The 15,476-nt window shown below is 41.3% G+C and overlaps 1 protein-coding gene across 2 annotated transcripts in view; it reads right to left on the reverse strand.

The window, feature by feature from the left end:
- Positions 1-1,105: 1,105 nt before the first annotated feature.
- The window catches only part of IGF2BP3 (insulin like growth factor 2 mRNA binding protein 3), a 114,415-nt gene continuing 100,044 nt past the window's right edge, over positions 1,106-15,476 (reverse strand). The window contains exons 11-15 of one of the 2 annotated variants that reach the window (XM_086467718.1): positions 11,446-11,559; positions 7,315-7,389; positions 3,594-3,725; positions 2,122-2,235; positions 1,106-1,207 (exon numbers count right to left, since the gene is read on the reverse strand). In XM_086467718.1, the coding sequence (XP_086323844.1) occupies positions 1,106-1,207; positions 2,122-2,235; positions 3,594-3,725; positions 7,315-7,389; positions 11,446-11,559 (537 nt within the window). Of the gene's footprint in view, positions 1,208-2,121; positions 2,236-3,593; positions 3,726-7,314; positions 7,390-11,445; positions 11,566-15,476 lie in introns of both variants that reach the window. The other variant, XM_086467717.1, reaches the window with a different exon arrangement.

A 15,476-nucleotide genomic window follows, 5' to 3' on the forward strand; every position in this document is an offset into this window, starting at 1 on the left:
GCACAAAAAAAAAATTCAGCCTCTTGCAGCCTTCTCAATTTTTCCCCCAACCCCAGCCTCTTGCCATCACTTCCTTGTCCTGTTCCCAAAAAAGTACCGTCACAAACTTTTTCATCCCATCTTAAAAGAAAACTAAACGGCATTGCTGCTATCAGAATGTTGGCATCATTCACTATCTTTTGAACATTCACTGAATTTTTTTTTTTTTTAAACAAATGATGGTGTTGAAGCCCTCAGAAAATCTGAGGCTATTTTTTTTTTTACCCACCTTACTCCCATCAGCCAGCAGCTAGAAGCGCTCTACTATATTTTTCCCCCGATAAGTCTGTAGTACTCCTGGCTGGTGGCTGATCAAATTTTAATTTTTTTTTAAAAAAATAAAATGCTCAAGAACTATTAGCTTTATAAAGTATACAAAATACCAAAAAAAAAAAAGCAAAAAAGGAACAATTTCTCATTGAGGTACTAAATGCCTGAGGTAGTTTAGTAAAATGCATATTTATCTTTTTATGCCCTGGCCAACACCATTCAACACTTCCCTTAGGTTATTCATGGCAGTGTTATGTAAAAATGCAACCAAATTCTTTTTAAAAAATGCCACTTGTTTCAACGTTGGGACTAACACTTAAACTCTTGTCAATACCCTTGCTCTAACCCTAGCCCACCCGCAATCCCACCCTCCAAATGTGTTTCTTTTACAACTGGACCTATAAGAGCAATGCCTTTTCTTTTTTTGTTGTTTTTATCTTTTCTTTTTTTTTTTAACCAGTGAACTCAGAAGAGAAAGCTTCATTAAACCAAGTTCTAAAATTGTTGGGGAATAATAAGAACAATAAAAAAGACTAACGAGTTTATGTTAAATTGTGAGAATAGAACAAAAGGGAAGTGAAGGGGTCCTTATTTTAAAGCTGGGTTTCAAAAGTTTGAGAGAGCCTAAAGAATACATTCTCAGAGACAGCGTTCAACGGTTGCCTGGTCCTCGAACAGGTGATTGGCTTGGTGGATCTTCTGCATATAACTTCAACAGGTGCTCACCACCCGTCTCTCTGTCGCACAGTCTGTCTTTGGTCTGGCATCTGTCTCTGATGGGCCATTTCCTAAACCTTTATTTTCGTCTTGGCTGAGGCTGTCCGCTTTGCAATGTTTTTTGCTGTTGCTGCTGCCTTCTTACCTGAGCCAGTATTTCCTGAATTTTTCTCTGAGCAAGCTGAAAGGCACAAAGAAGAAACAACAACCCGTCATGATGCCGTGCTGCGCTGACTGCTGTTTACCACCGACTATAGATGCTACTGGGATTAAGAGAATCTGGAATAACTAAGTCCCTAGTACTGGCAAGACTACTCGATAGTTAAAGTACACTTGAGTTAGTCATGATGTACAACTGAATTTAAAATTTTTTTTCTTTTTCCACCTACCACAACTACCCACATGGTCAGTTTTCACATCTGTAATATAGAAAGCGTGAGCATAGGAAGGTGACTACCAACGTTAAGATTATTGAAGCCACAGGCTACTTCCGTTTTACTCCTCTGGAGATACTAATGTTTTACAAGAAACACGGTTTCAATAGAGAACAGAGGATTGTTTTTTTATACACCAGGGAATCCAGAAGGTCAGACTTACAGGAATGACCAGCCTTCCCATCTCTCTGAACTATAGGTCACCTGTGGCAAAGTAGCAAAAGGAGTGGGTCTGAACTAAGGGTTAAGTGAGGGAAGGAATCTCGTGTTCCTTTTCTTTACGATATTAAATCAACAAATTGGGCGATATGGACAAATTGCAACTCGTGCCAGGTACTACGAGATGGCTTCTGTCTCCATCCGAATCTCAATCCAATCACAAATTGGGTTTTCTTGTGCTTTGAAAGTTTTAGCAGTGCTGGGGCCTACATATATCAATGGAATTTAAGGAGATTATTACATATGTAACAGTGCAATATCGTTATAAATCTCTCACAGGCATGAAGAAAGTTTATTGCAGCCAGACAGCTAGAGGAGCCTGGCAAGCAGTGCTTTCTCTATCCTGAGTAAAAGCCTTCCATCCCTTGGCTCTGCACATGGATATAAAAGACAGATCATGGAAACATCAAGGTAATACAGAAATTCATTCCAGTCCTCCTACCTGGCATGCATAGAAGTGACCAGTTATTTTCACAACCACCTGATCGTTTTCATCAGGTGTCTGGTCACGAGGGACTACAACTTCTGCACTTGTCAAGTTTTGAAGCTCATTTACCTGCAAATAGATAATACAAGTCAGAAAAACTTCCAACCACCAAGCCTCAAAGATATTGCTGACCACAGAAACATCATCCTTTAAAAAGAGAAACCCACTAACCAAAAGCATTACTCTTTTGTGGAAAAAAGCAGCGTGCACTCTGCAGGATGAGCCTCTTGTGTCTCTAACATAAATTAGCACCAAGTTCTCTAGGTTTGTAAAAGCGTTTTAAAGATCAAATACAACACACAGAAGGTGTTAAATACACGACAAAAAAGCAAACAGATGCCACAGTGTTACAGTTGAGTTTACAAGTTTAAGGTCAGAAAACTCATGCAATGTATAAGTAGGGAAGAAACAAGTCCAAGTATTTATACATCGTTCCTTGAAAAGGCTCCACAAGATGGAGAACTCCGAACAGAACAATGAGAAGTGCCCAAATTCTTTTCAGTAGCTAATCAGCTTCCGTAGTGATAAGTGGAGAGAAGGTTAGAGCCTTAGTCCTGTTTACACTCATTTTAGAAATGCATAGCATTTTTTAGCATTTTTTATTAAATGCTATGCATTATTTAATCAAAAATGGTTTAGATTAACAGCTTTTCAGAGATGTTTGTCCTTAACCCTCTTACCACTGCAAGCAATGAAAGAGGCCACGTTGCCTCCTGACACTTAACTTCAAGACCCCATTGCACTCAAGGATGGAGAGCCGAGACTGAACCATATTTTGGCAAATACCAGCTCCTGACTTACAACCATAGGAAAATACTAGAATGCCGGCACCTTTGCAGGATTGAAAAAGTCTCAGTGATGTTATTTTCTGCAGCAAGCTGAGCGTAAGAAATGCCATCAATTAATTTAAAGCAAATCAATATTTACAGTATTTGTCATAACTGAGGTCTGAACATCTTAGTTTCCTACGACTTTTTTAGAAGTTATGCTTTCGCTCAGTTTTGGCTGGAAATGGCACCTTTGGACACATTGGATTTGATTTAATTACATGAGATCAGTGAAATCTTTTCGCAAAATCTGACATAACCTAAGGTTCACAGAAGCTGGTCTTGAGTGGTAGCATATTCGTTCTAAATGGAAGTGCTACGTCTGTATTAATAAAAGCCTTGCAGATCTGACTGACACTATCGATTTTTGTTAGACTTTTTTGACAAAATAAATCTTTCTATGAGATCATCTTCACTTTGACTCCACAACAGAAGAAAGGAAAGCTTAACAAGTACAGCTAAGAAAATAACACCTGCTTTAACATCACTTCAACGGATTAGCTATTCATTAGCTAGATATTTAAGCCTTTTACATATATGCACACACTGAACTAAGAAACATCACTGAACAACGCTAAAAGTTTTAATTCAGCTACTTACTGTTTTGCCTCCTTTACCAATAACTCTACCAGCAGCATAGGATGGCACTTTTATATGAGCTTCAAGTTTCACTTCTTCTTTAGGGCCAAAGAAATTTTCTTCTTTAAGTTTTCCATAGATTCTCCCTTGAGCCTGCAAAAATGCTTTCAGTTAGAGAACATGCTTACTGAAATCTGGGTAACTTCAAGAAATTCCCTAGAAAGGAGAATTCTTAGTACACAATTCTGACAAAGCGTTTTCCCCAATAACTATTTTTCTAAATGAAGCCTTTGTACCAAACTAGGAAGCATCGCTGTTCAACTTCAAAGACTGCATGACAAACCAGGGAATCATGGAGCAATTTAACAGACATCATTATTATTCTGCTTTACAGTAGAAATATTGCTTTTAAAAGAAGCTATTGCGTCTCTGTAAAGAGTAGTGGAGAGAAGAACTGTCTGGCTGAAGCATTTTTAGTCACACCCAGAAGCACAGAACGCAATTAATTGGCTCAGAAACCCATTCCTTTAAGGATGCTAAACTAAAAGGAAAAAAGCCACACCCACCCCCCAACAAGTCATGGTATGAAGACACCGATCAGAGCAAACAGCTTTTACAAATTATTACAACATATTGTTTAAAAATAAATCAACCTGAGCTTGCTTAATTTTTTAAAGTGAAAAATCAAACTGCATAGATCTAAATAGCACTATGGGAACAGCATTGTTCTGACCAGCCCACAGTTCCCTTTTCTGGGGAACACGCGAGTGCCAGGCAGCAAGAATAATGTCCACTGAAATCAAGCTCCTGAATCTTGCTGATTTTTAAACACATTTACTTCCCTATTCCCTACCATTCATCAGTGAATTCTTGAGAAATGGTAACCAGATCTTCTCTGCATCTCCTAGAGGCATCAAAAGAACTTTTCTATTGAGATACTGAAGAGAGATGCTCTGTGAAGATCATAAACCCAGGACCACAAAGCCTTTCCAGTTCAGATTCTTTATCACCTTTAAATCGCACTCACCAGCCCTGTCACCGCGTACACGCTAAATCCAACCATGCTACAGGCCACCGCTGCAACGGAATATGAAAGGTCCAAAAAGATCGCATGATGTAATGGTTATTTTTAATAGTGGCAGCTTATTCGATCTTACTTCTGGCTCATGTCCTAAAAGCCTACTCAAGAATGGTAGAATGGGTAAGATGAAAGACATTTTGTGGCCCTGGAGCTGAAAGTGCTCAGTATTTTGATAGGTCAGACCCTACCTGAAGAGGAGAGAAATCTGTAGCGCGTGGCTTTGACCTAGACGGGATACCGCAGGTCGTGGGACCCTGTCACAGCAGACAAAATCTATCATCTTCCCAGCGAGACAAAAGATGACACAAAAGCAGCCATACAAAAACTCAGTACAGCTACCATGTTCTGGTTCCATCAGAGATTCCTGCTCCAGGAAAACACTTCAAAAGGCTTTGCCAAGAGCAGATACAATACTACTCCCAGCCATCATCTTGAGCTGGAGATTTTGAAACTATTTCCACATTTGTTAGAGACAGACACTAGCCAGCGTAGCCCTTTTTATTTCAATAGCAATGCTTCTTGTGTGCATAACACCTTGACAACCCGCACAGGCTGCAGGGCTCAGTGGGAGAGATACTATAGGAAAAAAGCAGGCATTACTGCTAAATTATAAAGCAAGGTGGGATACTGACTTTTTAAAATATAGTAGTTCCAACATTCCAAATCTTTCAGACCTTGAAAAAGTCCCTATGAAAATGAAACAATCTAACTGGGCTGCAGCTCCTTCGTAGTAAAAGAGTGGCTGAAATGCTTGCAAATGTCCCAGATCCAAGGCAACATGATCGTGTCTGGGTGTTGGTGTCACGGGTATGCCTAAACTCTAGGGAGCACTGCAGCAGAGGCTGTAAACAGTGGCATATTCTCTTCCCTTGTCTTGCTAATAAATGGCCCTGCATACCGCAACATCCTCAGGCTACTGCAGCTGAGGAAGAAAGGGGTGCAGCCACTGCAGCTACCATGGACATGAATCACAGAGAGCAGAACACAATGTAGGAGGGAAAGGATGCCAAACTCACAGGCTCTGGGATGACGCCGCCTCTCCAAGAGCTGGTTACTCATCTGGGCAGCAGCTCTTCCCCCTTCAAGTTGTTGTGCACCCAATTACAGTCTTGGGGCCTAGCAAGCAACGGCCTATGCTCAAAGATAAAGACTCTTAAACAGAGCTTAAGGACAGCATTAGTGAAGCTCGGCCCTGACTGTAAGGCATGCTTCAGGTTAACAGTGATGATGGGAGGACGGACTGAACGCTGCCTCTGCCCACCTCAGTCAAGAGGATGTTGCTCAAAGCGTAGTGAAAGGCTACACGGATGGGAGCTGAAGGAACCCCTCTGCCTCACAAGGCCAGCGTACTCAGGAGCATCAGCTGTGCTAGTACGTTGATCCCTCTTTGCAAGGAGAAGCCCGGGGTAGAGAAGTGACTGACTGATGTGTTTTAGCCAACATGTGGGATGCCGAAAAGGTACACTTGCCTCCTCGAATGATCCAGGTTGGGGAGAAGAGCTGGCAAAAGAACTCTGTGGGACTTCAAGTCTATCGTAGGGAGGATGCCTGAGGACAAGCCTTTGCCTAACTGAAAAGTCAGGATAAGGGATGCCCAAATGTACTTCAGCCTGCTACTGCTTGAGGTTAAGTTCACTGATGTCTCATGGAAAGAAAAGGTAGCCAGAATCTGACCTTGTGCTAATCCCAGATCACCCCATACGTGGAACATGCTATGTGGCCAAGCCCACATGCACACAGAAAACTTCAAGGAGGCAGAGCTTCTAAATTACACTTTGCCTTCAGTAGCTTCTCAAACATATATGTGGTAACTGAGCAATAATCCTAAATGCATCTAGTTCACTATTACCGCTGCAAAATACCTGCCCTGATACTTCTCCAAAGCTCCTAAAGGCATTAATGAAACAGATTCTAGATATGCCTGAAGTTTGTGCACCTCCTTCTTGCAAGAAGCCCTGAAGCAAAAATATAAAAGACAAAAACGAGAACAGGCGAGGGAACAATGCCAGGACATGAACTCTCAAGTGATGAGGCCAGGCTGCTTCGCCAAGCTGTCTGCATCACTCCTAACGTGGTCAACTCCTGCTGGGGTAACTAGATTTAGCCCTTGGCACTTAAGGCAGAAGACCACTCCAGAACTCAATTTGAACACAAGCAGGGTAATCAGGTTGAGAATCTCCTTGTAGCTGTAGTGGAAACACAATTGGAAATCTTGCATTTATCTGTAGAGCCACCCAAAAAGCATTTTCCATTTGGCACACAGTAGTAACCTGGGAAGACTCAGTCTCTCATTTTGTCAGCTTTGTGATTTCAATTAACACACTGAACTGTTGCATGTATTAAGACAGGCTAGAAAGGCTGAATTATTGTGCTTGTAGATAAAAGGAAAGATTAGGAATGTAATAAGGCCATATTTTCATGCTAGACTTGATTCTAACTTACAGGAAACTCCCACCAGTTTTCAGGTGACCAGAACATGGCCTCTGATAGAGCTGTATTACTCATACTCATATGAGATACCTTTCAGCAAAAACAAAGGAAAAATTAAGCATTTACTAAAATTCTGAATTACACGGTGCTTGGAACCAAGTGTTTTGTTTTCAATTTTGTCCCTTGCAGTCCAAAGGCCACTACAGACTGACAAGTTTTTATATATTATACCTTGAACTGAGCTTCTGGAGGTCCAGTGATGATAACCATTCTCAACTTGGCATCTGGTCCTTCAGCAGGGGCAATCTGGAATGGATAAACATAGCTTTGGTAGCTGTCTTTTGAAGGAGTAGTTTAAAGCCACCTCCTCCCTGTTTCAGTCTCACATTCTGTTCAAGGGTGAAAAATTATTCATTACAGCAGCAGCATTACACTTCAGTCATGATGGGTTTGTTCTTCTCTTTAAAGTGCGTTAATTAGCTATAATGAAATACAGAGAAATTGGCTAACCGATAAGTGAATTTACTTCTGAAAATTAAAGGCATAGCTACTCTTCCACATATGGCAAAATCCTACAGCCTTTTCCACGTGACTATGAGTGATGCAAGACACAACCTTCAAAACGACAAGTATGGTCAATAGACTGAGATTCTCATCCCTACCCACTAACTTCAGTCTTTCTAACAAGTTTTGCCCATTAGCAAAAGTTTGCATTTGTCCTGAGACAGAAGATCACTTTACTGTTGTAACTAATCAGATCCAAAACATTCCTCTATACTGGACAATGAGTTCGCAGTTTCCAAGCGGTTTGTATCTACAGACGTTTGTTTGTGTGACCCAAATAAAAATTAAGCTCCACCGGAGCTGAGACAGAGACGCCTGTAGGGTCTTTAGCAGTTCATGTCACCACAAAAGTAAGATTTCTGTGGGTGTTGTTCTCAGACTCCGGTGGCATTAAATAATTCAAACTAGCCTCTGACATTCTGGATGAATCTTTTGTTTATCACAACTGACATTTCCATTGTTGCATCTAGTATTACATAGCTGCTGTTGAATGGGCAATATATTAAACACTACAGGATTTCATCTTAGCTGTTGGCGTAGGGATGTTATTCATATTTAACAGCTGTAGTTTATTTCAGACAAATTACCAGTCACCATGCATCATTTTCACTAAAGAATTTTGCTAACGAAAGTTTATATAATTATTCATGTTGTACCCTAAGATGGAGAAGACATTACATACTAGTTATCTGGTTTGCATATTTATTTTTCATTATGATTTCTACATTCCAACTGGCTATATCTAAAAATACACATTCATTTTACAGCAGTACATTTATATGACATGATGTTGTGGTAAAGGCAAGCACAGACTAAATCCATTCATTCTTTGGAACACAAGTATTAGTGGGGCGAAATTTCAAGGCACATTTGGAGGCAGCTGACTGCACAGAGCTCAGCCTGATAATTGCCATTCATGTAAAATGGACACTGTAGCTTGCCTCTCAGTCACCTCATGTTTTCTTAGCAAACACCAGCACATTTATTGAAGTTTTAGGAAAATCATTTTCCATCAAGCCTTCGTTACATCTTACATATGTTCAAAGGTTCTGGGACATTTCTTGCTTTGCTTTTATCTTAGAATGTCATGTTCTCAGCAGCTGGATTAAAACAAGGCTGAGAGAGAGACATGTACCAACTAACATTTCGATGTCTGAAGGGGCAATCTAAGGGACTTCAGTGTTAATTTTGTCTGTCTGCTCTTGGAAGGGGAAGTTATATACATACAAATAGTATCCAAGTGGTGAATTTTTAACTTCCAAGAGAAACAGTTCTACATTCCTGACCGGAAAACAACCCATCTTCCATATGCCAAGTTACAAGCTGACAACTTCACACACCCAAAACCTGTAACACTCATCCCAACTCCTTCAAAAGGAAGGAAGGGCTACTCTGAGAATAACTTATAACCAAGGAGATGCCAACAGTTCCCAACAGGTCCCAGCACTGCAGTACAGGATGTGCAGCAGACAGCCCAGAAATCTCTGCCTAGCTCCTTTGCTGAATAATCCAGTCTGCTGGAGCCCCACGCTGAGCCCACATTACCGAGCAATGACCCCCAGCACAGGGACACAACCTGAGCTCATCAGCTGCCACGTGCACCTCTGAAGTGACAGACTGGACACCGCAGCCTCATGCAGAAGCCCTGTGCATCTGCAGTTTATTTGGTCTTACTTATGGCTAACGCATTTCATCAGATCTACAAAGCTCATCATGAGCACAAAGACGACGCAGGGGGATGTAAAATGTTTTCATCTGTAACAATCTGCAGCGCGACTCAACACAAGGTCAGGGTGCCATGCACAAAGGCTTCCTCCACAAAGTACGACTACTACAGTCTGGCAAGTTGAAAGTGACTCAGGCAGCCCTCCCCCCAACTCTTAGCTAAAAGTACAGAATTCTTGATGAGCCATAATTTAATATTTTGCTCAAAAGTTATGATAAAGGGCAGGTGGTCAACATGAGGGAAGTTCAGAAGTTTTGAGTATGTTAGTAGTAACTGTCGTATTTAATACTTCCACACAGAAGCAAGCATGATGCTTCATATTGTTCTGTGCAATTGCAGATGAAGTTGCATTTTTATTGATAAGCATACATACAGCTTCCCAGTTTAGCAAGCATACTCTGTATCTGTACACTTTTGTTAATATTTAATCCTATTTCCACAAAATTCTTCTTTACTTTATTCCTACTGCAGGAACAAAGAGACAAGAGCTTTAGCAAACTCCTCACTGAATTTCAATTAATACAGGTATGTTAAATGCGTTGGGTAGAGGGGTGCCAGCCAGTAGAGGAAGCCTGAGGCCACTGTTAGCCAGATGCGTGAGAAACAGGGGAAACTCCCTTTCCACTAAACTGTCGTCCAAGGACAAACTAAAGAACTAGTTTGGGCGGGTTTCTTGGAGGTCCTGGTTATTTCACATTTCTCTCTCCACCTAGCAGTACCTTCCACAGACCACTTAGTCTTTAGTTACAGACTATGGAAAAGGAGAGAGAAAGAGGAAATACATGTGATACATCACACCTCCACGCAAGACAGACTTGATAAAGAAAACCCAACACCTCTCACTTTCTTCTATTCCTTTTTTCTCCTAAAAATGCATTTGTTAGTGCTCTACTAATGTAAACCAGCTGGGTAGTATAACAACTATTTAATGTACTGCTCAATAAAGGATGGAATTGGGCAGCATGCCAGTTGGTTGACTGGCCAGTAAATGCATCGGCATTCGGCAAACCACACACAAGACTCATTCATCAGGGTTCCCCAATTATTTTGCTCTGTGCACTTAGAAGAACACCTTCCAAGCCAAGTGCAGCCTCATTGGCTTCACCAAGCTCAACTCGGCACAGCCAGCTCCTGCCCCTCTGCCCCTGACCTTTGGCAGATCCCTGACATAGCGCTCACTAAACAGGCCACATCTCCGGAGCAAAAAGAGAACTGAGAAAAAAAACGTTTGCTTTGTCAGTGCAGGAAAATGTCAACGTAAGAGTACATAAAAAAAGCTACACTGTACCACATATCTTTTTTTTTTCCTTTTTTGATTTAGGCCGAAACATTATCTTTACAGCATAGAATAGCAGAACTGACTATTTACAAGAAGGAAAGCTGAACCATCTAGAGAAGATACTTGTGGTTACAATGGCATTAGCAGAATGCAGAAGCCCAAGGGCTTCCTACAACTGCAACTGGTACTAACCCCTATACACAGCCAAGGAGGATTTTACCAAACTGACTAAAATTCAGACTTCCATTAGGTCAGCCTCTGCAAGCTGCCTTGTCCTTAGCTGCATTGAGGCAGTCAACACACAAATGGCTGGATGTTAAAGCAGGGTGCGGAGGTAAACATGGTGTTAAAAAACACACCAATCCCAGAGGCCTGACAGCTCCTAGACTGATCCATCTGGAAGAGAGCAAGAGCAGCCACAGCAGTAGGAGACTTCACCTGTGCTGCTGTTTTTAGGAGGGGAATTTACCTCACCAATTTTCACTTTACTGAAAGCAAGAAGAAAGCCTTTAAGCACTGCATCATTAAGACTTAAGTCTGTTTCTAAGAAATCGAGACCACCAAAGTAGTTTTCTTTGCAGCTTATATTTCACACCTCAGGAGACGTTTGAAAACATACTTCTAATTATCTTGTCTCAAGGAAGATTAAAAGATGATTTATAAACAAATGTACCATTTATCACATCACGTTCTAAGCACAGAGTGGGGGAGGACGTTCACAAAAACACGGCTTGTGCAAACTTGCTGAAAGTGTCATGTAGAATAGACAAAAAGTTAGTCAGTGTAATAATACCTTAATAGATGCGCCTGCAAAACGAGAAAGTTGTTTGATGTGCTGTCCCTGCTTGCCAATAATAGCTCCAACTGCCAAGGCTGGGATGAACAGATGAACAGTCTCAGACTCGGGCTGTTGCTGTGGGGAAGAAGGAAATATGCAGTGAATGTTTTTGAACATTACAAGTCAGACTGACAGGAAAACGGGTACAGAATAGGCATGCATGGAAATGAGGGGGAAATCTTATGATGCCCTGTGATGTCTGAATATTAAGGGTCTGGCTTTTTCTGGGAATCACGAAATTCACAGAACATGAAAGAACAGTTTGAGCCAAAAGAGGATTCTTTCATCTTTTATAAAATACTTGCAGATTTAATGCTTAGAGATTATAAAAAAAAAAAAACGAAAACACAACTAAAAAACAATTCAGGTGTTGCTTCTTTGTGAGGCTTTTGTTCTTACCTGTCACTGCCTGGATTCTCTTCCACATGCAAGACTCTGCAGATGAGGCTGCTACAAGCAGAAGGGCTACAGCCTGGGCAGGCAACCTCTTTCTAGTTTTCCTAGTTACTTTTTTAATTTTAGATAGTGCTGAGAGCGGCATAAAAAGCCTCAGAGTTACATATATGCTACAATTTCCTTTGTGTGGGAGTGATCTGGAATGATAGCCAGCTTGAAAACTGCCAGCGATTCCTCCTGCGTAACATTATGCAACAGTTGGAGCCTTGGCAGCCCGCCTCAAGCAGGCTAGTAAATTAAATGCCAGATTAGGTGTTCTTAAAAGCGAGAGGACCCTAATGCACCCACTGGACATCAGGCACCCTGCAGCTTCCTATTGCTTTCAAGAAGAGGCCCCAGCTGGAGAGCACTTGGGATCCTCTCTCTGTGCTGCACAGCCATGATCGAACCGCAGGGTTACGTATGCCACAATAAGCCACAACTATTTTACCAGCCCCAGAAGAGCTCGTCTTGAACTAACGGAGCACCGCCGAGTACCCACTATGCCACCACACCACTAACCCATCTGCTTACATCAGGGTTACTTCTCAAAAGCATTTCGCACAAGCCTTTCTTTGAACTAGGTGTTGTTTAAGACACGCCCCTCACCCCCCTTTTAAAGCATTTCTTCCTCTATGTAGCCCTCTCTCAAGAGTTTTCAAACTCTGTTTTGCTCATCCTCAACAAGACAAAGCCAACAAGCCCGTTTCCCACAAAAGTGTTTGAAAACAGTGCAGCCATCCTCATCCTCACTTTCTCAGTGCCGACCATGCAGACCAGCCCGCGCACCAGCAAGCGGGGACCAACCGTGCTCATTTAGCTTTGCTCACTTGTATATTTTGGTAGGGATACAGACCCACATACAGAAGCTCACTGAAGCAGCTTTTTCTGGGATATTTTCAGCAAAAGATGTGCTATACGCAACACAAAGCACAAAGGCAGCTGCAATCCTAAAAAAGCTATCTCCGCTTATTTTTAAATTTCAGCAACTTCTTTCAAGGAGAAGCAAAGTCCCAGTGCGTTAACTGTAAACAAATCAGAACAAAGTGCTTGTTTCCAAGTTTTACCACTTTATTTTTGGTAAACACAAGTCAACTGTAACCTCAGGGGAAACAAATTCCAGGCACAGCTCCACGTACCAGGTGAAGAAACCCCAAAATAGGATATTGAGAATAGAAACACATTCTGCCAGTTGCTTTAGGTGATCGCAACAGTTGCACAATTTACCCTGTGTTCTCACACGTACAAGGCATCAGGATTCACAAAGTCAGTTTGTGCCGGTTTAAGCACACGTTTTCCCTGGACACAGGTTGCAGCCCTCCACACCCAGCCTCCCCACTGCCCCAAGAGCTTTGTGGCCAGCAGGATGGCAGATCCAGCTGAGTTTTAAGGCAGGCAGTGCGTTCCTGACCCCAATAACCAGAGCGCCACACAAGCAGCAGTCCTGGAACAAGGGAGGAAGCAACAACAATTAGGTCAGGGCATGCGAAAAGGTGGGAACACCCCTTTTAATCTGCCTACAGATCCGTTTAAACTGATCTCAAAACTACGCCCTGAAACTACATATTTGTAATGAAAGATACCAGTCACTTCACTATATATGTTAAACGGCTTTCCAGAAGATTACTCATTTTCTCCTCCTATTATTACAAACGTCCTGTGGCTGTACTCATAAGTAGTCCTTTTGCATGTTCACTATGAATCCAGTAAGATTTCCAGTAATTTGGAAATTCTACTGTAGGTGCTTGGTTGATCTCACCATTCTGGAAAATCGTTTCTAAATGGATACGAATTCATGAGGCATTTGGTTTTTTCCACTTTTTGTGGCAAGGACCCTTACTAACTGCACTGAATGTAGAGGCAGCCTCTCTTTCAGTCCAGGTGCAGACAGCTTAGCCACCCCTTGCTCACTCATCTCCTTGACCCCTGCCTTAAATTGTCCACACATTGCTCCAGCTCAAGTCCACTGCCAAAGTTTTCCCTCCCACATGCAACTCCAGCCACTCTCTTCCAGCTAAACTTTGAGCTGATGCACATAAACTTCGCAGTTAATTCGTACAACACTGCTACAAATCAAACGTGTAACTTGACCGGGTTTTCAAGAATTTATACAGCTTCTACGTAAACCCACCTCCAGACACATTTCTCTACCATAGAAACAAATTATACTTCATTACTTTTGTTTGCAGATATTTCCTGCCTTCCCTCTGTTGCCCATCTGCCTGCAGCACAGTTTTCCCCTCTTCTTCCCAAAGTTTGATTTCAAGCCACTTTCTTGGCTAGATTCAATTCACCACTGAAATTCCTTTCTGCTGCCTCACCCCTAAACATGAAACATGGGCAGCAAAGGCAATGAAAGACAGAAGATGTGCATGTGTCTTTCCAACTGTACAGTCAGCTCGCTGTAGTGCTCTCCCCCATACCTTTTCGTAATTTTGACTTCTTGATACATTTATTTTTTTCCTAAAGGCCTTTTTTATTATTTTTGTGTGAGTGAGGGAGGTTCTTTAATGTTAAACTTCCATTTTGGTGTAATAATGATATATGCTTATTAAGGAACAGTGGAGAATCTGTCAATACTGAACTGTTTCTACATTGTCATTTTTCAAATTCTTGTCTGCAGAAACACATTGGCACATACTTATAACCAAACTCACCTGCAGTATAACATCACGCAGGATTTAGAGATGTTATGACCATTTCCTTACCCACACTGATTTTTAACCACTCAAAACCCCATACTGTTCGATTTGTTTTAAAGCATGAACATGAAAAACAACAGCTCTTTTTTCTTCTGGCAGAAATCACATCTAGCTAAGGCTTTTAAGTGAGTATCATAACATGAAGTTCAATTTATTATCTGTCCACCTCCTTACAATAATTTAAAAATCCTTTTGTATTTACTGGAAGACTATCCTCCAAAAGAAACACATCAAAATGTAATGCAATGACTACACCACCCATCAATCTTACAGATGCTTCTGGGGATCTCAGGATGGAAGAAAATCAGCTATAATTTAATCTTCCCCATGCCACGCCACATAAGTCATAGAGCTTTCCAGGAACTTCTAGCACAAGTTATATCAGAAATAGATTCCTAGATCTTAAACATATGTTAGAAGCACTAAATTTAGGGAACTAATTTCCCACTGTGTGGAATCTGAGCTTCAACGTTCACTCCCTTAACAAGGCCAAGTTTGCTTAAACATGTACTTAAAATTTGAAAACTAAAATATATATATGTGTATATATATCTTGGAGAATATATGTCTATAATGACTTCAGAAAGCATCCTGCAGTTTATCTTTTTTACTTCATGACTTTAAGGGCCTTAGCGGTACAGTTATAAATTTAAATACTTTTCAGTCTAAATGTTAAAGCAGTGTGCAGTCGTTAGTGAAGTTGTAACATTCATTAAGTCATGGAATTAGTCATCAACTAGTTTTTGACATCAGTAAAGTCTCCTGTACATGAAAAATTCCACACAATTTTCTCCTCTTCCCTATTCACTTTATTTCCCCCCCCACATAAGAAAACATCAAGATCAGCCC

This window comes from Leptosomus discolor, chromosome 7 (genome assembly GCF_034619465.1).
Source record: "Leptosomus discolor isolate bLepDis1 chromosome 7, bLepDis1.hap2, whole genome shotgun sequence".
NCBI lineage: Eukaryota > Metazoa > Chordata > Aves > Leptosomiformes > Leptosomidae > Leptosomus > Leptosomus discolor.